General features: G+C 36.6%; 1 protein-coding gene across 3 annotated transcripts in view; it reads left to right on the plus strand.

Annotated features, from left to right (window-relative positions):
• The window catches only part of Dach2 (dachshund family transcription factor 2), a 476,923-nt gene that overhangs the window by 365,858 nt on the left and 88,467 nt on the right, over positions 1-22,598 (plus strand). For all 3 annotated transcript variants that reach the window (XM_021187660.1, XM_021187661.1, XM_029534190.1), the window contains 2 exons: positions 19,009-19,144; positions 21,759-21,842. In XM_021187660.1, the coding sequence (XP_021043319.1) occupies positions 19,009-19,144; positions 21,759-21,842 (220 nt within the window). The remainder of the gene's footprint in view (positions 1-19,008; positions 19,145-21,758; positions 21,843-22,598) is intronic.

Consider the following 22,598-nt stretch of genomic DNA (forward strand, 5'->3'; position numbering starts at 1 on the left):
CACACACACACACACACACACACACACACACACCAAATAAGTTAAGAAATATATGGTTAAAAAAGAAGTACATATCACCCGCTGTATTTCAATTAGCTTTGTTGTTTTTAAGAAAAGAGAGGCATTGCTATGTATTACTAATATTTTGTTATTGCCAATTTGAATGTAGAGTTAACATGAGTTTAATGATTTAGAAAATATTTAATGTGTTCAAATGAGTGCATTTTTCCTTGTTTTGTTATAGTTCTTGAGAACCTGTGAACAAATTATAACTCATTAAATATAGGGCCCCTGCGACCTAGCAAGAACTAGTTCCTCACAAGTCTCAGTTAATGAACCAGTACATTTATTAGAGTTACTTACAAGAACTCCATGCAGGGAACATATATTCAAAGTATGTTCCTTTTCAATTGGACTCATAATCCCCTAACAGGGCACAATTTCGATCTAGTACTACTGTAAGGTAAAGCAAAGGCTTTAAAGTAGGGTAGTCATAGATCCGAGTGGAAAATGACTGTTATTAAATGCAGGCTGTATGTCTGTCAAATTTTCTTCTAGATATTTGCATTTATGTCCAAAAACTACTATTGCTGTCAGCTTCAGTCAGGTATGGGGAACAATTACTTTCTTCAGTGAGTTGCAGTACATAACAGAGACTCATATCTAGTTATACTCATAAGGAAAAAAAAGACTGTTTCAGAGACAATAGCCTGATGGAAGAAAATAATCAGACATCTACATTACCTCAGTAATGTCCTGCCAGTGTTATAACAACAGGCACATATTGTCTAGCGTTTTTACAGCATATCACATGGAGTTTCCATTAGAACTATTGACATAATTCTACAATGATATCATGGAAGAAATATCTGTGTACTTTGTAAGGTAGCCAGCAGTGAGGAAGCTTGATATACCTATGTACTGCATTCAAAGGATGTTTCATTTGAGCAGTAGACATTTACATCCTAATACTGTTATGAGTCCAACAACAGTGACATAGTGTCAACTCTTTCCTTGGCCAATAGGTTTATTTTAATTTGCCTTTGAAGTGTCTTAGAATTTCATTCAGATATAGTTTGTGCCCTATCTGTCTTCCATCTCGCTAAATCCTTCAAGATTCACTCAACTATGTCCTCTTCCAATTACATGTCCTCTGTTGTTGAAAATAAATAAATCTGTGGATGATCCTAAGATTCTGCCCCAACTTCCATGAAGATGCCTTAGTTTTGGGGGATACTGTTTATACAACATAAGTCCCATTTTGGCTGAGCCCTCCAAAGACCCATATTTTCTATACTTTAAGCAGTTGTGTGTAATTAACCTCCCTCTACTCCAAGAAGCTTATCTGCTGAGGAGCAAGAGCTATACCAATTCATAAATGTAAAGATAAATGTTCAGAGAAGAATCTAGTACTGTATCCATTGAGCAAAATAGAGTTATTCTTAAGAATCCATCCCTCATTTAATCTAACTGCTCTGTAGGTTCTGGAAGTGTGTTTTCCCACCCTTACAGAGTACAATCCTTCAGCTTCTTATACTGTTCTGCTAGATGCTTTTTCAAATCTCTTACACACTCAGTATTTTATTTTCCATGTAATGAAGCTTTCCACAGGAAGCCTGGGCAAGCCTTAGGAAGGGTAACCACCTTCCACTCCAAGCTAGTTCTAGTTGATACCAGGGTTCAGAAAGTAAGGAGATGCTAAATAAACCAATCAGCACAGTCTCATACAGCATGAAAAGATTCCATGACTTGTATGAATTGTTCATTAAAAGAACAATATTAGGTATAGCGGTATGAATGGCAGGTTTTATCATATTAAGCTCTCTATGATCTGAAATCATTTTTTATGAGCAATCCAGCTTCTTTATCCTGGGGTGCTACCCGGAGCCTCGTTCACATGCCTTACGTCCAATCATGATGGGCTCAGTGGGGACTGCTCAAGCTGCTTAGCTTGGCACAAGGCCTAGAGGCAATGAGCTAATTCTCTTGCCTGCTGTGGATGTCAGTCTGGAGAAACCTTGGGTATGACAGTGTGGTACTTTGAAGTGGTTCAAACTGAAACCTTTCCCTTAGATACAATTTCTAAGAGTTTCACATGTTAAATGAACAATTCTAGTATACCCTTCTAAAGAAAAGAAATGAACAAATTTTTCTGAATGCATATAACTTATGTGGGACAAGATTTTTTTTTGAATTTTACTCTTTTGTATCATTCACTCCATTTATGAACTGCTATGTAGAAAAAATTCTTATTGAAGTTTAATATCACAGATTTTTTCTTTCTGTAATCTTTTCCCTAATTCCAGATGAACAAAAGTCTTGACATACTTACTTTCAAGAGGTCCAAAAAAAAACCTCTTGTTTAGATTTCTATTTTTTCTTTCTTTTTCATATTGCCTAGCACACTATAAAGCCAAATTACATGTAAGACTAAGCAATACAGATTTACCAAATGGTCTCCTACCTAATAATGATCATGATCCATCATTGGGATCAAGAACAACACTAATCACCTAGCAGTCCATAGAATCCTGTTCAATTAACTTCTTTTTAAACTTGTTATTGATTTTTTGCTGAGTTTCACATAATGCACCCCAGTCCTGCTCATCTCCCCACTCCTTCATATCAGCCCTTAGCTTTTGTAATACACTCGCCAAATAAAACTTATAAGAAAACAAATAACAAAAAACAAAACATTAGACAATATCTCACTGTAGAAGCTGTAGTATGACACAGTATGCCCCTTTGTCCACATATCTTCACTTTCAAATGTTCATTTCAATGAGTCATTAGTTTGGTTAGACTTCTTTGGCTTCTTTGACACCATCAATATTGAATCCTCATTGGGACTTCTCTAGACTATTCTGTTGTCCCATGTCATGGAGATGCTGCAGCTTTGGAACAGCGGGACTGGTCCTTTCACAAGTTCTAATGATTTGCATAGGATATAGACCCAATTCAGAGTCCTGGATCTGGGCCTGGACGATAGTTTAAGTGGTCAGCCTGCCTGGTTTTCTTCATCTGTTTCACCAGGATGTGCTCTTCAGCACTGTTACAGCTAGGCCACCCAAGGCTGCCAATGATAGGAGTCAAGGTCAGCACTCCTGTTCTCATGTCTTCAGGGCCAGCTCACCTTGACTGTGCTGCCAAGTTCAGGACCCACTCTTACAAGTGTTATAGCCTGTGAGGGACTGGGACAGCTATGCTCTTACACTCTCCAGGCTAGTTCTCTAGTACCTTTGCCATTAGGGCCAGCTTCACTCTATTGCCCAGGTTTGGTGCAGGGTCCTCTCCCCAGAGTGCTAGAGCAAGTGAAGAGGGCAGGGATAGTGCTCTTCCTGTCATTAATCCATGATCAGCACTCCTGGCTACTGCAGGTAGCAAGAGGGGGAGAAGGAGGCATCACCCCTGTACCCACATCACCTCAGACAAGTGGGGGTAGCTAGCTTTCCCATGCATCTGCCTTCTAGACCAGCTCACCTGAGCCCCCTCCATCAGAACCAGCTTTACTGGGAGGCCCAGGCAAGTTTCAGCGCCTGTCCTCTCTCGAGTGCTGCAGCTTGGTGAGGCACAGGGCCAACACACCAACTCTTACCACTCCAAGGCCGCAAGTGGAGGGGGGTGAAGGGGAAGGTCATGGACCTAGCACCCACCCCACCTCCTGGCAGATCAATGGTGGGATCAGCTCTCCCTCGCCATGTCCTGAAGACTGGCTAACCCACTACCCCTTGCCCAGGGTCAGCACTACTGTGCTGCCCAGGCAAGATGCAGGACCTACTCTCCTGCATGCTGCAGCTGCAAAGGGGCAGGGTCAGTTCTCCTGTTCTCATGATTCCCCCAGGGCAACTCTCCCAACTGCTGCATGTATTAAAGAGCAAGGTGTGTGTATGCCGGGGGACGGGGAAGGGGGTAGGAAAGAAGGACAATTATGCACAGTCACTGGATATCCATGAGGTCCCTGGAAGCAGCCCTAAACAGGGACATCCCCATGTTTTTTAACTGTAAAAGAATCATGGACATCATCATTGACCACTGATGCTGCATAGCCATGGGCTCAGACATGGGCCTCGGTGGCAGCTTGGAATAGGACTTCACCGTGGTCTCAGCTGGCAGGGGTGGCCACTCACAGTGTGCTACTCCTCTCTACCCTCAAGTCTTTAGTTCCATCTCTCTTCATAGAGCTCAAGCTCTTCCACTTCTCTTTCCAATCTTGCTTTAGGAACTTTGGGAATTTTCTTTCCTGTAAGCCTCAATACTCCGGGATGGACTGTTTTAATCTATGGGAAAGAGCTACCTAAAACTTGAAAAAATATGAAACAGATATAGGAGATAAAAACTATTTGCATATTTTAATGCCATTTGTGAGTGTGGTCATACTTTGCAGCTAAATATAACTCAAGCATGAATAGGAATAGTAAGACACTATTTGTGTAGATGTGAATCCTGCTATCAACCATTGTCACCATGTTACTTGAGACAAATAAGTTAATCTCCTTGTAACATAGTGTTTTCATTTTGACCTAGCATCTAGTATCCAAACTTGAGTTCCCTAAAAGCAAAATTTTATGCTTCTCTTAACTATTGCGCCATCTCTCCAGTCCAAGTGCACTGCCTGTAACTCCAAATTCAGAGATATCTACATCCTCTGCTCTCTGTAGGCACCTGCACATATACCCACACAGTCACAGATACACATAGGCACACGCTCGCACACACACACACACACACACACACACACACACACACACACACACACACCAATATGAAAGTTGATTTCCATCCTCCCCTGAGAGATTACTGGCAGTTTCTTCAATGACATAATCACTGGAAAGTTGGCATTGTTCCCATAAATAATCACTTGTCCATGCCTAGACAAGAGCCTAATTCAACTTTATGGGACACACACACACACACACACACACACACACACACACACACACGCTTTGAAAATAGGAAAGATAGAAGAGTTTTCAGTGAGAGAGGAAGGGTGATAAGAGAGGAAAATATGGGTTAAAACTACTAAAATTCACTATATAAATGTATGGAATTTCCAACTTAAAAAGAACAAAAACATTTATGTGAGTTCTAATTTACCTTAATTAATTAATGAATGTTTTCATGTGGGCTATTTAGGCTTTACCTTGGAGGTTAAGCATCTATATGCCATAAAGCATACACTGGCCTTTCATCTATCCATAACATCAGTAACTAGGAACTCAACAATATCTGTAGTAAGGTTAAGAATGTAATGTTTATTAAATTGGAGAATAGTTTTCTTTTCTTTTTTTTTTTTGGTTTTTCGAGACAGGGTTTCTCTGTATAGCTCTGGCTGTCCTGGAACTCACTTGTTAGACCAGGCTGGCCTAGAACTCAGAAATCTGCCTGCCTCTGCCTCCCGAGTGCTGGGATTAAAGGCCTGCGCCACCAGGCCCGGCTTGGAGAATAGTTTTCAATGTAAATTTTAACTTCAAAAGTGGAAAAGATAATACTTTGGGACACATGTTTGCTTTACCTGTTCTTGTTATTTTATCAGAACCTACTTTGGTGATGTTGCTATGCCAAGCACATAGTAGATTTTAGTTCTGGCTCAGATCCTTTTAGTGTCAGCTCGGCTATTAGCATTTGTAGATAATAAGTAATATAACCATAACATGAATTGGAAATAGCATTATGATCATTAGGCTGGCAAGTGTTACATATCATTATGTGACAAGATTCTGAAAGAAAAAACCAGAACTGATACATAGGCATATTTCATGTTGAGACTCTAATATGTTGTATATTATTTTCTGCATTTTTTCAGAAGCTTTGAAATGCCTTTGTGCCACAGTTTTTTTCTGATAAATCTAAGGAATTTAAGTTGGAAGCAGTTATCTGGCTGTTTACCCATATCATCTGCTTAGCTATGTTTCTTGTTTGGCTGAGCAGCTGGCAATTAATGAATTGATAGGAAATGGTCACAAGGCAGTGGCATTAGCATGTGAACATCTGGTATTAAAATTAGTCAACACAGGGTTTTTGGTGATTATTTGAATTTACTGAAAATCACTACTTAAATCTTCCTCTAAGTGTTCTATAGCAAAACAAAGCTATTACTACCTTTTAGGACATGAGAGGGAGATACACAGGATTCAAATGGTTTGTCTTTGTTTGTTTATTTGTTTGGATAGATGGCAGAGTTCCAAGTCCACAACATAATTTAGACTCTGTGCATTTTCCACTGAATATACATTCTGCCAATTGAGTCCATTTACATGCTATGAACAGATACTGCAGCAGATTCCCTTAATCTGTCATCCTCTTCCAGGATAAGTTGATCACACTGGAGAGGTGAGAGGGTCCTTTATCTAAACATCACATAGGTTACACATTTAAACTGTGCATAACATTTTACTTTTTTGTGATTGTATGTTCCAACTGCACCACAAATCTGGCATAATTTCTAATGTGCCATATTATGTTGTCTTTTCCAATGAATAACATGTGGACTTGTGTATAACCAAATGATGGAGGTCTCTAATTCAAACACATTAGTGCTATCTAAGTACTCCATAAAATGATTATTTTTTTCTTGTCTATGACATTTATTGTGCCCTTTTCTGTAGAGCCTATTACATTGAGGAGAGTGTTTATGAGGACAGAGATGTTCCTTTTTACCACCACATCTACAGAGCCTACTATGCAGCTATATATTTATTGACTAATCACATAGAAAAAAACCTGGACTAGAAATCCTGGATTTAGTTCCCAGGTCTGTTGTGTAGAAACAGTTTACTGTTAATAACTAGTAATTGTTTTTAACATTGATTAACAATTTACTACTAGGCAAATTGTGTAAAGTTTCTGAGTATCTATGAAATGGGAAACAGAACTTGTCCTGTTAAAGTCACAGATAATTGTGAGGAAGAAGCACTTAGAGCAATATGATCAGCAAAAAGAGGTAAGGTAAGATACCCATAATACAGGAGGCCCTATTTCTAGTTCTATATATCCAACAGCACTTTTAGAGCTCACAACAGCTTTAAAGGACATTATCATTGCCTTCATCTTTCAAATGAAGACACTGAAACTCATAGATTGTTAAGACTTCATCCTTGGTTTCTGACAAGCCAAGTGTGGTAGAGCAATCCTGTCTGACTTTGTAACATCCCCTGTTTTTATCTTCTGCTGTGTCAAAAATATAGTTTTATTGAAATACTGACATTTAAATGTGAGATTTTACAGAGCATATCATAGATGGTCAAAAGTCATTCTTGAAAGATATAGCAATTGCATCTGCCTTTGCATAGGAATAGTCATGTTCTTGCCATAATTAACATGATGGTTAGCAGAAATCCTTGTAACTAGGGTAGTGTGATTTTGCAAACATATATTTGATCTGAATCAGCAGACCAGCTGATATTTTTCCCAGTTCTGTTCAGTCTTCATTAGTAATGCTCATTTTGTGTGTTAAGTTCTTGGTAATATACACTTGTATGTATCTTCTTGGTAATATACTAAAATGATTAGTTTAATGCTAACAAAGTAAAGATTACAAAATTTTACTGTTAAATCCTGTAAAAATTGAATCTTCTAAGGAGTTCTTATTTGTCTAAAGAATCAATATAATTTCAGGGTTTTTTTAATATGATATACTTCTCGTTTGACCATTTCTGATACACCTCTAAATAAAAGGAAATGGTATGCTATTTCTCATAGTGATGTGTTTGTTTTTTTTCTTTCTTTCTTTTTTAACTTATCTACCCAGTCACCCCCTCCAGCAATCCTTCCTCTGTCTCCTGCTGTCCTTCTCCTTTGATCCTCATGGGTAACCCCCACCCATCCTGGCACTTCAAATCTCTATGAGGCTAAGCACTTCCTTTCCCAGACAAGGCAGTCCAGCTAGAAGAACATATCCCACAGACAGGCAAAAGCTTTTGGGACAGCCCCAACTCCAGTTGTTCCAGACCCACATGAAAACCAAGCTGCACACCTGCTACATGTGTTTGGTGGCCTAGGTCTAGCCCTTTCATGTCCTTTGGTTGGTGGTTCAGACTCTGAGAGTTCCAAGGGTCCAGGTTAGCTGACAACATTGGGTTTCCTGTGTGGTTCTATCCCCTTCAGGGCATGAAATCCTTCCTCCTAGTCTTCCATAAGAGTTCCAGAGCCCCATCCACTGTTTGACTGTGGGTGTCTGCATATGTCTGAGCCAGCTGCTGTGCATAGGTTGGTGTCTCTATCACTCCACTGGGGTTCTTGCCTGGCTACAGGAAGTAGCCTCCTCAGGTTCCATATCCCCAATGTTATGAGTCACAGCTAACTTCACCCACATTGATTCTTGGGCACCTCTCTAATCCCAGGTCTCTGTCTATTCCTGGAGATACCCCAACTCCTCACTCCCATAAGTTGCAGATTTTCATTAATTTTAATGGTCATGTACCTATCTCTCCTGTCCTTCCCCAAACCTGATCCTAGACACCCAAATTTCTCTCCCCATACCACTTCCCTCCCTGCCCTTCCTCCATCTGCTTTTTAATGACTATTTTATTCCCTCTTTTGAGATCCAAGCAAACTACCTTGTGCCTTCCTTCTCTTTTACCTTCTTTGGGTCTGTAGAGTATAGCATGGGTATTCTGCATTTTATGGATAATATCCACTTATAAGTGAATACATACCATACATGTCCTTTTGGGAATGAGTTACCTCACTCAGGATGATATTCTCAAGTTCCATCTATTTGCCTGCACAATTCATGATGTCTTTGTTTTAAAGAGCTGAATAGAATTCCATTGTGTAGATGTACCACATTTTCGTTATCCATTCCTTAGGTGGGGGAACATCTAGGTTGTTCCCAGTTCTGGGTTATTATGAATAAAGCTACTATGAACATACTGGAGCAAATGTCTTTGTGGGATATTAGAGCATCTTTTGGGTATATGCCCAGGAGTGGTATAGCTGAGTCCTGAGGTAGGACTATTGCCAGTTTTCTGAGAAACTGCCAAATTGATTTCCATCCTTTTATTTTTATTCATAAAACTGTATAATTACATGTTAGAAATGCAGGTATGGTTATAGATAATTTTACTAACTGTAGAAAAAATAAGAATTTGATTATGTGCTAATGTGCTGATTCCATAAATTCTTCTTTGCTGTTTTGAATCTGGACAACTATGAAATGCTTTGCAGGAGCTACAGCTATTTTTGATGGATTGTGAATGAAACACATGAAGAGGAACAGGGTTGTAAAAGTCATAAATGACACATAAAATGAAGTCATCAATGAGTAAAAATGATTGGGATTTTATAATTTACAATTTTCCTTTTAAATGCCCTTATTGATTTGTTGCAAATACTGTTAACCCTGTATTTGGCAAATGGTGATGACACTATCACTTGCATTCTCATTTGTAATAGAACAAACAGATTAACTTGCTGTGAAATTTTAAGTAGACTGAGACACAACAGTAGCCACCTAATGAGCCAGAGCACATTGCAGTTAAGTATCTAAATAGATGCATACTGATTACAGGGCTGAAAAATGGTTGTGTTTACTTGCAAAGAAGAAATTGTTCATAGAACTATCATTATTTGGGGGAAATTAACCTTCTAATACCATAAAGGAAGTGTTTTTGAAACACTCCTAACTGTACATTGATATGTGACATTGGATTTCTCTAAGGTGATTTGAAATACAAATATAAAAGGCAGAACAAAACAAAACTAGAAAACCAAGCAAAGCAAAACAAAAGAACTCCTGCAACTTTCAGAATATCTTTGGAATTTTCTTACTATTCTTTTATAAACTTTACTAATTTTGATCTTTAACAACTTTATATATTTGTATAATGCTTTCTGATTTCTCTCAGACCATCCCTTCTTATCTGTGTCCCATGTTGTTAAGCCCCTTCCTGCTTAATTGCCCCTTTCATATTTTTGTGTAGTTTTGTGAGCCACTGGATGATCACACAACTGCCTGTGTAGTTATGACTTTAGAAATATCCAATGGAGCATAGTGGGGCATGTTGGAATAGTGAATACTTTGGTCAGCTAGCCATGGGCACTTATCAGCATAGCAATACTGAAGTAGTTACCATCATGGGTCGTCTATGATGGTAATGGAGATATTGACACTTTTTTGGTTTAAGTAAGTGCACGGGAATGGCACAAATATTGACCTGTTACAAAGTTAAAAGGTAAATGAAAGACTTATAGCATTATACAGCTTTCATGATGTCAGTATCCATCATGGAGTGGGACATTGCAATGATGGGGCAATGCAACAGTTTGAGGATCACCTACATTCCTGTGAGTAACCCGTCCCCCACTCTCTGTAAGACAACTCCAAAATTTCTTTTGTTCAGTACACTGGAATTTGGAAGAATCTCTCCATCTTGTTTTTGTCACCTGTGCCTTAACTTTAGTGAGTCCCTGTTTGTATATTACTGGGAAAAGCTAAAGCAACAAATTGTCACCAAGTATGGTGTATGGCATAAGCAAAAGTAGACTTGGAAAGAATGATTGTGTGTCCTTTGCATAGATGGCAAAGCGTGCAATTGAGGCTGTACTGTCTGAGGTAGATATACTTTTGGAGGCAATCATAACATGATAGTTATATATGGTATATCATAGTGCATCTTCTTGCTACAGTGGTAGATTCATGGGTCTTGCTCTGGGCCTTAAGACATATAACTAAGATTGTGTCATCATGAGGTGAAATATCTCAGGGTGACCATCTTCTATCTTGTGGTATGAAGTAGAATTCCTACTTGACGACTTTTTCTTCCATGTGAATATGAGTATATCCTCAAAATAGTTGAATCAGAGTATATACCATTCAACTCTCTGAGAAGAGCTCAAATGTGAAGAGATTGACAGCAAGTCATCACAGAAGTTACATGGCTACTATTATACACAATGAGCCTTTCAATATTGAGTCAGTGTTCACTGCCCAGTTGAAACCTGCTTGTGTTTCAGAAGAATTACAGAGCAGGAATGCTAGCATCTGCCACTTATTCTCTGATTTGGCAGGTAAATTGTAGAACAGAGAAAATAAAATTGGAGGGGCTGGCTTGCCATTTATTATACGTAATGATTCTAAGTGGAAAGGGAATTCAAATATATGCTCAATGATAATGATTCCATGCTGAGCTACCAAAACCTGGAATCTATTGCAAGAGTAAGAGAGTGAAGGGAAAGAAAAGGCAGTGGAAGTGACAGAAGATACTGCTAAAGTGAATCTTTCCTCTGATACAAAGGAAAGAAAAAAAGTCTCAGGATACAGACAGAAGCCTTAATAATGCACTGACACAAGATAAAATTGATACAGGTAATGGATGGAATATTTTAGTTCTGTTTTATTTTTCTTATCATTTAATTTAGTATTCCCTTAGGTGTTGACACCTGAGATCATTATGTGTTCCAAGTAAGGGCCAGTAGCTCTCAGGATCAACTCGTTTCAAACAATTAAAATGGAAACAACCAAAATGGAAAATAAGCTTCATCAACATTCACCTGAATTAGGATTAATGTCTAGAATATACAAACAAATGAAAAATATAGACATTAAGGAAACAACAACAATAACCAAAGTGAAAACAAAGTGAGCTATGGAACTAAAGAGTTATTGGATGGAGCACAGGGCCCCCAATGGAGGAGCTAGAGAAAGTACCCAAGGAGCTGTAGGGGGCTGCAACCCTGAAGGTGGAACAACAATATGAACTAACCAGTACCCCCTGAGCTCATGTCTCTAGCTGCATATGTAGCAGAAGATGGCCTAATTGGCCATAATTGGGAGGAGAGGCCCCTTGGTCTTGCAAACTTTATATGACCCAGGACAAGGGAAGGCCAGGGCCAAGAAGTGGGAGTGGGTGGGTAGGGGAGCAGGGGCAAGGGGACACTATGGACTTTCAGGATAGCATTTGAAATGTAAATAAAGAAAAAAACAAAAAAAGAAAAAAAGAGAAGTACAAGTGTCTAGAAATCACCTAAAAATTATTAGTATCATTAACCATCAGATCAATGTATATTAAAGCTACATTTAGATACCATCTCACTCCAGTGAGAATGACCATCATCAAGTATACAAGTAACAACATAAACTACTGTGGATGATGTGAAGGGAGAACAATTATACACTGTTAGTGAAAATAAAAAAAAATAGGTTAGTCACTCTGGAAATCATCTAGAACTCTCTCTGAAAAACTAAAATAGATCTACTATATTACCCAGGTATTCTCCTCCTGGGTATATTCAGAGGACTCAATACTCCACCCCAGAGACACTTGCACATCTAATCCAATGCTAATCTCTTCAGAATAGCTTGGAAAGGTCTTCAGCTTGGATCTCCATCAATGAGTGAACAGATAAGAAAAAAGTGATACATATACAGAGTGAAATATTAGTTTCCCACAAAGAAAAATAAATCAAAAAATTGGGGGGGGGAGAATGGATAGAAATTTGAAAGAACATTATACTGAATGAGATAACACATTACCTTAAAAACAATATCTCATGTTCTCTCTCATATGTGGATCTTAACCTCAATATTTTCTATGTATAATATTTGGGTAAATGGATGCCAGGAAACTAGAATGGAGCTATAGGAGGGAGATACATTAAAGGAGAAGGGGCAGTAGATCATAGGATTTGTAATAATTTCTATTGTTTCATCCCTTAAATTAGGCTTTCCAAATTTGTTAACTGTTTCACATACTTCACATAATAAAGCAAACAAGCATTGGGAAGATAAATTATTCAAGTGCAAATTTTCTTATCAAATGATAATTTTTATATCAGGCACATTGCTTTTTATACTATTATATATTTTCTCACTATTTATATTATTTGTGTGGATGTTCCTCCAATCTTCCTTTATTCATTATGAGTTGTAGTTTTTTACAAGGTAGTGGAAAATGTTAATATCAATGTCAGTTGTCATGTTTTTCCCAAATCAAAAATATCAATTACTAAAAACAATCCACTTATATTATAGTAGGATATAAGGGGGTGTGTTTGTGTATGCCTCTGTGTGTGATTCCTTGTATAATTACACACTGTTTATCTTTCAGTTATAATTTTCCTAGCAACTACTGTATTTTCTTTTTATCCATTCACTTATAATTCCATTGACAGATATGATTAATTAAATTAATATTTTTACCAAATTTTCAATATTATAGTTCAAAGACAATTATGAAATTCTTTTGCATTTTATGTATATATTCTGCCCTAAGCCCATTGATATTACATTACAATAAAACCAAAAATGGTTTCACATTTGGAATCATTACTATTATTAAACTTATTTGTTGTTCATGTGTATGGATAATGTGTGTGTTTGCTGTTCATGGAGATTGAAAGAAGTTGTTGGACTCCCTGGGTCTGGAGTTATAGATAGTAGTGAACTGCAACTTGGGTGCTGGTAATTGAACTTATATCCTCTGAAGGAGTAGCCTGTGCTCCTAACTAATAAAATAATTCCATACATCCTCATGTATGGAATTATTTTCTGAGATATATGTTTGTGTGCATAGGTGTGTGTTCATGCATACTTACTCTGTGGAAAAAAATTATCAAAGATGACCAATCAAGTTGGATTTTTGACTTACAAACTTCCAGTCTTGAAAGGGTTTGTGGTTTAAAGCCACTATATAGGTCTTCCTGAATTTTCTCATACATCGCTCCAAACTACAGAGAGAGAGAGAGAGAGAGAGAGAGAGAGAGAGAGAGAGAGAGAGAGAGAGAGACTGTTTTGTAAATTTTTCTATCTGCTTTGCTTTATACATTTCTTTAGATTGTGTCTTATGTGCACTGATAAAACTACAAATTTTGCTGTATATTACACACCTTAGAATCTTATTGTCTTAAGACTTGTAAATGACAATGAAGGATTAAAAATGTACTGTCTATTTATAATATCCTATTTTAGTACAAATATTATAGCTGATATACTAAGTGTCTACTGCTCAGTTAAGTAAAATTATTTAATGATACCTAAAGGCTGTTATAATTCAAAATGTAACTTTAAAATGAACATAGTACCATGTAAGTGGCTTAGAATTTGTCCTGCTTTGCATTTAATCCCCTTGAGAAACACCGTAACCAAAGGCAACTTGGGAGAGGTGACATTTCTTTTTAACCATTAATCAAGAAAATGTCTCTCAGATGTGCTGACAAGCCAATTTAATATGTGTGATTCCAGAATTGTTTCTCAGTTTGTTACAAGTGGACAAAAAACTAACCAGCACATGTTCCCAATGTTGCTATAACCAACTATCATAAATTTAGTGACTTCAAACAATGCAAATTTGTCATATTTTTTTAGGTCAAAAATAAGAAAAAAGTTTAATGTGACCAAAATTAAGGTGCTAGCAAGCCCATGTTCCTTTTTCTAGGTCCCAAAGTGAATATGTTTCTTTGTCTTTTTCAGCTTCTACAATCCATTTTGCTTCTTGATTCATGACCTGTTTTACCTCCAATGCCAACAGTATTGCACTTTCTTTATCTTTAAAATTTTTAGAAATCCTCGTGATAAAATAGGCCTCTCTGAAAATAATATGATAAGCCTAACATAATATTTTCAATCACACCAGGGCAATCCCTTTGGCTATGTAATTTAAAGTGTAATATGTATTCAGTTTCCTGGCAATTGACATATAAGATGGACATCTTTGTCAGGAAAGTGGCAACATTCTGCCTGCTGAAATGACATATATTGCAGAATATTAACTTCTACAAATGAAGTAATAACTTTTAATTATCATTTCATTATTTTAAATTATTTTTCTTTAGGTGATTTACAAATTTTGAGGTCATCATGCAAAATCAATATGAAAATGTACAAGCACAAACTTGATAAATTAATTCTTAACATTGTGAGGATTGGATTGGTGATGTAATTACAGAAAATTAGATGGAGCATTTCGTGTAAGAAATTTATTATGGATGAAGTAAATACATTATAGAATGTTCACTATCTTTGGATTTATATTGGTGAATCATATTTCTTCTCTATGTCCATTAACACTAAAAATTAGTTTTCACATTGATCATATTAACTTAATATTCAGATTAGTTTTAAGTATAAAATTCAAAAAGATATTGAATAGCTTCAGTTTTTAATAGATTTTATACACAGCTACAGGAGGTGGCCTCTTCACATTTCCAAGTCTTCACTGTAAGGCATCTCACCTGCATTGACCTCTCCTATGCTAGGTCTCTGGGACTTCCTAGAGATTTCCCCCACCAACTACCGCCTTCAGCTATAGATTTTCATCCATTCTCCTGGCCCTCTGAACCTCTCTACTGTTTCTCACCACACCTAATCCTGTCCCTAAGTTCTCATCCTCTCTCCTCCCATCCAATTTCCTCCCTCCCTCCTTCTGCCTCCTATGACTGTTTTGTTGCCCCTTCTAAGTGTGATTCAATTATCCTCACTTGGGCCTTCTATTTTTTTTTTTTAGTATTTATACAGTATTTTATTCAAGTTATTTTAGTGGATTTTGACACACTGGTAACATTTTTAATATATAAAGAAAAGACAGAGCTGACAGGGTGGTTCCAGAGGTAAAAGAATTTACCAACAAGCCTGATGACCAGAGTTCAGTCCTTTGGACCTAAACAGTAGAAGGATGGAATAAATTCTCCATATGTTGTCCTCTGACTTCCACATTCATGCTGTGGTGCATGACTCCACATATGTGCACATGCACACCCACACACACACACACACACACACACACACACACACACACACACTGATTCTTTATTAATGTATTTATTATTATTTTCATTATTTGCATTTCAAATGCTATCCCAAAAGTTACCTATACCCCACCCCCGCCTCTGCACCCCTACCCACCCACTCCTGATTCTTTTAATTTAAACAAACAAACAAAAAAGCACATTCGATGGCAGAGGCCTAAATCTAAATATTGACTCTATTCCTTGATCTGTTTCCCTGAGTAATTTTTCTCATCTTTCCATCCTTCTGTTCTCTGCCTTGTCAAGTGGTGAAGCCATCTGTTAAGCACTGCTGACTGCAGGATCCAATCTCAGCTTCTCTTTTTGTCCATGGGTCCCTCATACAATGCTAGGCAAGGCAAGCTTCTGCTGAGTAGTCATCTTTGTGAGGAATTATCCATTTGGACCTTCCTTCTTGTTTAATTTCTTTGAGTCCGTGGGGTGTGTCATGAGTATCCTTTATGGGTAATATCCACTTATAAGCAAGCATGCATGTCCTTTTTGGTCTGGGTTAATTCACTCAGGATGGTATTTTCTAGTTCCATCCATTTGCCTGCAAATTTCATGATGTCTTTTTATTTTATTTTTTAATAGCTGAGTAGTACTCCATTGTGTAAATGAACTATATTTTCTGTATCCATTCTTCTGTTGAAGGACATCTGGATTGCTTCCAATTTCTGGCTATTATGAATAAGGCTGCTGTGAACATAGTAGAGCACGTGTCCATGTGGTATGGTGGGACGTCTTTGGGGTATGTGCCCAGAAGCATTATGATTGGGTCTTCAATTAGAACTATTTCCAATTTTCTGAGAAACCTGCAGATTGATTTCCAGAGGGGTTTTACAAGTTTGCCATTCAACTAACAATGGAGGAGTGTTCCTCTTTCTCTACATCCTTGCCAGCATCTGCTGTCACCTGAGTTTTTGATCTTAGTCATTCTGATTTGTGTAAGGTGAAATCTCAGGGTTGTTTTGATTTGCATTTCCCTGATGTCTGAAGACTATGAACATTTCTTTATGCGCTTCTCTGCCATTTGACATTCCTCTGTTGAGAGTTTCTGTTTAGCTCTGTGTCCCATTTTTTTAATTGGGATATTTGGTTTGTTGGAGTCTGACTTATTTAGTTCTTTATAGATTTTGGATATTAGCCCTCTGTTGGATGTAGTGAAGACCTTTTCCCAATGTGTAGACTGCCATTTTGACCTGTTGACAGTGTCTTACAGAAGCTTTTCAGTTTCATGATGTCACATTTATCAATCTTAGAACCTAAGCCATTGGTGTTTTGTTCAGAAAACTGTATCATGTACCAATGCATTCAAAGCAATTTCCCACTTTCTCCTCTATTAAATGTAGTATAACCAGTTTTATGTTGAGGTCTTTGATCCACTTGGACTTGAGCTTTATGCAGGGTGATAAATATAGATATATCCGTATTCTTCTACAGGCAAACATTCAGTTAGACCAGCACCATTTGTTGAAGATGCTTTTGTTATTCCATTGTATGGTTTTGATTTTTTTAGAAAAGAGGCTACCTCCTATAGCCAGGAAGGACCCTCTGTGTAGAGATAAGAATTCCAATCTGCCCACAAAACTTTCAACCTAAAATTTGTCCTGTCTAAAAGAAATGCAGGGACATAGAGGGAGCAGAATCAAAATGGATGCCCACCCAATAACTGGCTCAATTTGAAACACATCTCATGGGCAAGCACCAGTCCCTGACATTATTAAAGGTACCCTGTTATCATTGCAGACAGGAGCCTAACCTAAGTGTCCTCTGAGGTGTTATACCAAGCAGCCCACTGAAACAGATGCAAATACCCACCTCCAAACATTGGATGTAGGTCCAGGACTCTTATGGAATAGTTGGGGGGTAAGGATTGAAGTCCCTGAAGGGGATAGGAACCTCACAGATAGACCAACAGAGTCAATTAACCTGGACCCCTTGGAGCTCGCAGAGACTGAGCAACCAACCGAAGAATGAGGCCCCAGCACATATGTAGAATACATCTAACTCTGTTTCCATGACTGCCTTGTCTGGCCTCTGTGGAAAAGGATGTGCCTAATCTGGCAGAGACTTTATATACCACGGTAGGAAGGATATCCATGGGAGAGCTTACCCTCTCAGAGAAGGGATTGGGAGATGGGGCAAGTGGTTCAGCAAGGGGAATACTGGGAGGGGGAACAGCGTTTGCACTATAAATAAATAAATAAAAATAAATAAATAAAGATTGGATAAAGATGAATCCTAAAAGTCATGCCAGATACTTTGAAAACAAAAATATTTGATCTTTATTAAGATTCATTATTTAAAATAGAAAATTCTAAGCAATAAAATACTAAAAAATTGACAATGGTAGACTATACTATCAGTTTGTATAATGCAATAATGCATTTTATGATTTTCAAAAGATTTTGTTGGTAGAAATCAGCATATGTCTGTTACAAATTACAATACTTCAAAACATATTGTTTCCACATATTCTTGCATTCAAAAAGAACTACCCATCTAAGCAATATAATATTTGACATGTTTTAGAGGGCTCTTACGGATCTGTATTTGTAAATCCTCCTTAATTGCATAATAAAGTAACTCTTCAGACTCTGCCTGGATTGTTATCAGTCTAGACATTTGTGATATCAATAACCATTACTCCCCACCTACATTTATAATCACTTATGACTTCTGTCTCCCTGTCTCTGTCTCTCTTTCTGACTGTCTGTCTTTCTCCCCTACATGTACCCATTTCAAGACCAATTGTTTACATTGCATGTCTTTCTCAACTGCTGCTCTCCATCTTTTGTTTTTTGTTTTTTATTTTGTTTTTGGTTGTTGTTTTTTTTTGAGTCAGAATCTCTCATTGAACATAGAGCTTAGTCTTTTAGCCAGCCTAGCTGGTCAGTGATGTCTGAAGATGCTCTGGTAGCTGCCTCTCTCAGTGCTGAGGGGGCACAACTACTTCTTTTATGAGGAGTTTTTGAATCTGAACTCAGGTCTTATGCTTATACACAGCACTTGACCAACTAAGGTATCTCTCTATGCTCCCATTTATGCAATTGTAGAAAGGAAACTTAACATAACTTCATTTTAGCCATATGCAACCTTCTATTATTTAATTGTAATGGCATGCCGTTTATTTCTCCAAATGTATCTTGAAGTATTCAAGTTCACATAGTTTGGTGTGTATACTTTAAGGATAAGTGCAAGGTGACTGTTTCCAATGCTATTGCCAACACCTTCATGAAAATTTCAGCACACATGTGAATCATTTTGTCTTTCATTTTGTCTCAGGAACGGATCCCAGAGAGTCCTTCTCCTGCTCCCTCTCTGGAAGAGAGTCATCGTCCTGGAAGCCAGACCTCCTCCCACCCAAGCAGCAGTGTGTCCAGCTCTCCCTCACAGATGGATCATCATTCAGAGAGAATGGGTGAGTGATTTCCCTGAAGAAAATAATTGGAAGATAAGTTTTTAGGCAATTCCATAATACTCAACTAAGACAGGAAGAAGACACTGGAAGAGCTATCATTTTCTTTTAATATAAAATGCCTTTTGAAGTAATCATGGTTTGTGAAGCAATACAGTAAACAGTAGAAAGTGTTAGACATTTCATACCCACCAAGGCCTTTCTTTTATGTATTTCTTAATCTCTTGGGACTGATACCATGAGATACTAACTGGTACACTATATGTCTTAGATGAAGGTGTTGGTATGTACCACTTACTAAAAGACAATATAGTTGTAACATGCACAGCATCTCTGTGATATTTGATATAACATGTACTTTAGAGAATTAGGCATTTAAAGAAAATTAAAAAGCCAAACGACATACACTATGCCACAGTGTTGGAAAATGCGTTTCCCTACATCTTTTGTCTCATAAGACTTACCTCTTAGAAATTGTAGTAGAGCCTATATGACACCTGAATTTGCCCGTATGATTGTTACTATAGCTATCTTTAAAATTTAGGTAAACAATTTAACCATTTTAATTTCAGTGTTTATAATATGGAAACATTTACTTTCCTGCCTGTTGTACTGAAATATTGTGAGACATTACTGTGACTATCTGTGGGATAAAAACATTTCAGACTGTCAAAGTGCTAAAAACTTTGAGAAGATAAATGTATTTTGCTGTTTTTATTTTTCCATTGCTTAACATTCTCTATGATCTTACTCATCTATACTGAAATTGTCAGGAACATTCAGATAAATAAATCCTCAGTATATGGGGTTAATTATAGGTTATTTGAACTTGGTAAAATGTTCATAACTCTTCTATTTTTACACAATCCAATGTCTTATGTATATATTTTCTTTTAGAAAAATGATCTTTGCCTTTTGGACAGCAATCAATCTCCAGGCATGTTTTATGTGCTTTGATTTTCACTGCTCATAGTAGTGCTTTTTTAGGCTCTCCAGAATAATTGGATGCTGAAGGAGGAGAGGAATTCAGGAGATTACAATCTATATTCTGTTCTAAATTTGTGCTATGAAAAGATAGAGATAATTTCTTCTTCGTGGAACATTATCCACATCTATCTTTATCAGCATTATATATTGTCTGTGTTCCCAGTTTGTACATAGCTCAGTGATTCTTAAACAAAGCCGTACATTATAATAACCTGTGGAGATTTTCGAATACACTGTGAATTTAACTCACTTGATTTAGGACATAATTCGAGCCCCAACACGCTTTGCTTGTCAGTATCTCCTTGGAAGTTCCTAATGCACAGTGAGGTTAAAGACACATTGAACAACAGCTTGAGGATTCTGTTCTTTACTGACCAGGTTTTAATTTTCAGAAAGAAATATTTGACCTTTCCTCTAGTTGATGGACAGGGATTACCTAGCTGTTACAAACTTGAGTACAAATAATTATAGGAAATCTGAACAAGACAAGAAGCTATAACTGAATAAATTTAATGAATCAAAAACTAAATAAAGCATATATTTTTCTGTTGGGTTATTGAAAAAAAACATGGATGCTATTTATTTCTATCTAATCTATCTATGTAGGAGAGAGAATCAATTATTGAGTGCTGGATGAAAGGTGAATATATAGGGAAATATATTTGTCAATTGTTGTGGCATAGTAGAATGGGTAATATATTTCAACATAAAATAAAATATTTCCTACAAAATAGAATATCTTAGAAAATCATTGACAAATAGTGCATATGCAATTCCACAGACAGTGATTTTCACTATATGTACATTTTACAACTGCCAAACCATGATAGAAATGTTCTCTACAATTGAATAGAAAGGTGTAATAGATTTTAGCTGTAAAATTATGGTATCTTATTTATGGAGCTATAATATTTTAATAAAATATAACTGTAGAGAATGAAATGATAAATTGCAAATTAGTATGTTTTTTCTGTAAGTGTCAATGTTTTACAAAGACTCATAGTAAGGACCAGAAAATTATATTCTACTTTGAATTTTGTATATATTTAGGAAAGTTTCCACAGTAAGTTAAAGGCAAAATTATTTTTTTTAAATATTTATTTACTTATTATATGTAAGTACATTGTAGCTGACTTCAGATACCCCAGAAGAGGGAGTCATATCTCATTACGGATGGGTGTGAGCCACCATGTGGTTGCTGGGATTTGAACTCAGGACCTCTGGAAGAACAGTCAGTGCTCTTAACCTCTGAGTCATCTCTCCAGCCCGCAAAATTATTTTAACCTCATGAATGATTAACTGATGAATTCTTTTTTGAAAGATTTTGAGTTTATTATTTATATAGCTAAACACTAAATTTCATAATCATTTTAAGGAATAAATACATACATGATTCAAATAGTATATATTAAAACATTGCTAGTACTAGGTGTCAATGACTATAAAATTCATATGATTTGTTATCTTTGTGATTATCATGATTTTGACCACCATAGCAAATCTTTCTTATGTAACAGAAGTTTATAAAATAAATATAAGTTGTTGGAGTATGTTAGCCATTTATGTACTTTTATGTATTTCTTTGGGTATTTTGCATGAAACTATATCCAGTTCCCTTTTTCGTTTTTAGTTGTGATGCCCAACAATAGAGAAGAGCTTATTGTTGACCAAGATAATGGACAAAGCATAAAAAAATTCCAGAGGGATAATAAAGGTAAAATGATTTTGGCTTATTTGATATGTGTGTGAGGATTAGACACTAATTCAGTACTGCAGTAGTGTATATCTTATTGTTGTTTATCCAAGTCAGAATAGATTAATGCTGGCTTTGGATAAATTCTTTTGACATGAAAATAGTTTGTACAGATTTTTGTTTGGTGTTGTAGAATTGAAACCAACCTTAAATTTGTTAATGCATGGTTAAAAAGTTTCACCCTGTTTTCACTGTGCCTTCTCAATATTTATATATATATATATATATATATATATATATATATATATATATATATAATTTTTAAAATATGATTCACTATTTAGAATTTATATTCACAGAATCAGAGCTGTTGTGATGATAATTGCTGCTCTTTTATGTATCTCAAACATTTTAAAGGCATATATTAATTTGAGCATTTCAAACTAAATCTTACCAAGAAATCAATTGAATACTTATTTAGGGTACAGATTAAAATGGCCTCAAACTTACTTATTATTTGCTCAAGCATATATCTTAAAATATATCTTTGTAGAAAATAGGGATTACAGGAATTTCAACTGATTCTTCCCCGAACTGAAAGCTAAGACATAAAATAAAGAGGATATTTTATTATAAGCCGTACATTATTGCTGTTACACTGCATTGTATAATAGCTTACACACACACACACACACACACACACACACACACACACACACACACACACATACAAACACATTTGCTAAAGATCCATTTTTACTTTATACAAGAATATAT

The sequence above is a fragment of the Mus pahari genome, chromosome X (genome assembly GCF_900095145.1).
Source record: "Mus pahari chromosome X, PAHARI_EIJ_v1.1, whole genome shotgun sequence".
In the NCBI taxonomy this organism is placed as follows: Eukaryota; Metazoa; Chordata; class Mammalia; order Rodentia; family Muridae; genus Mus; species Mus pahari.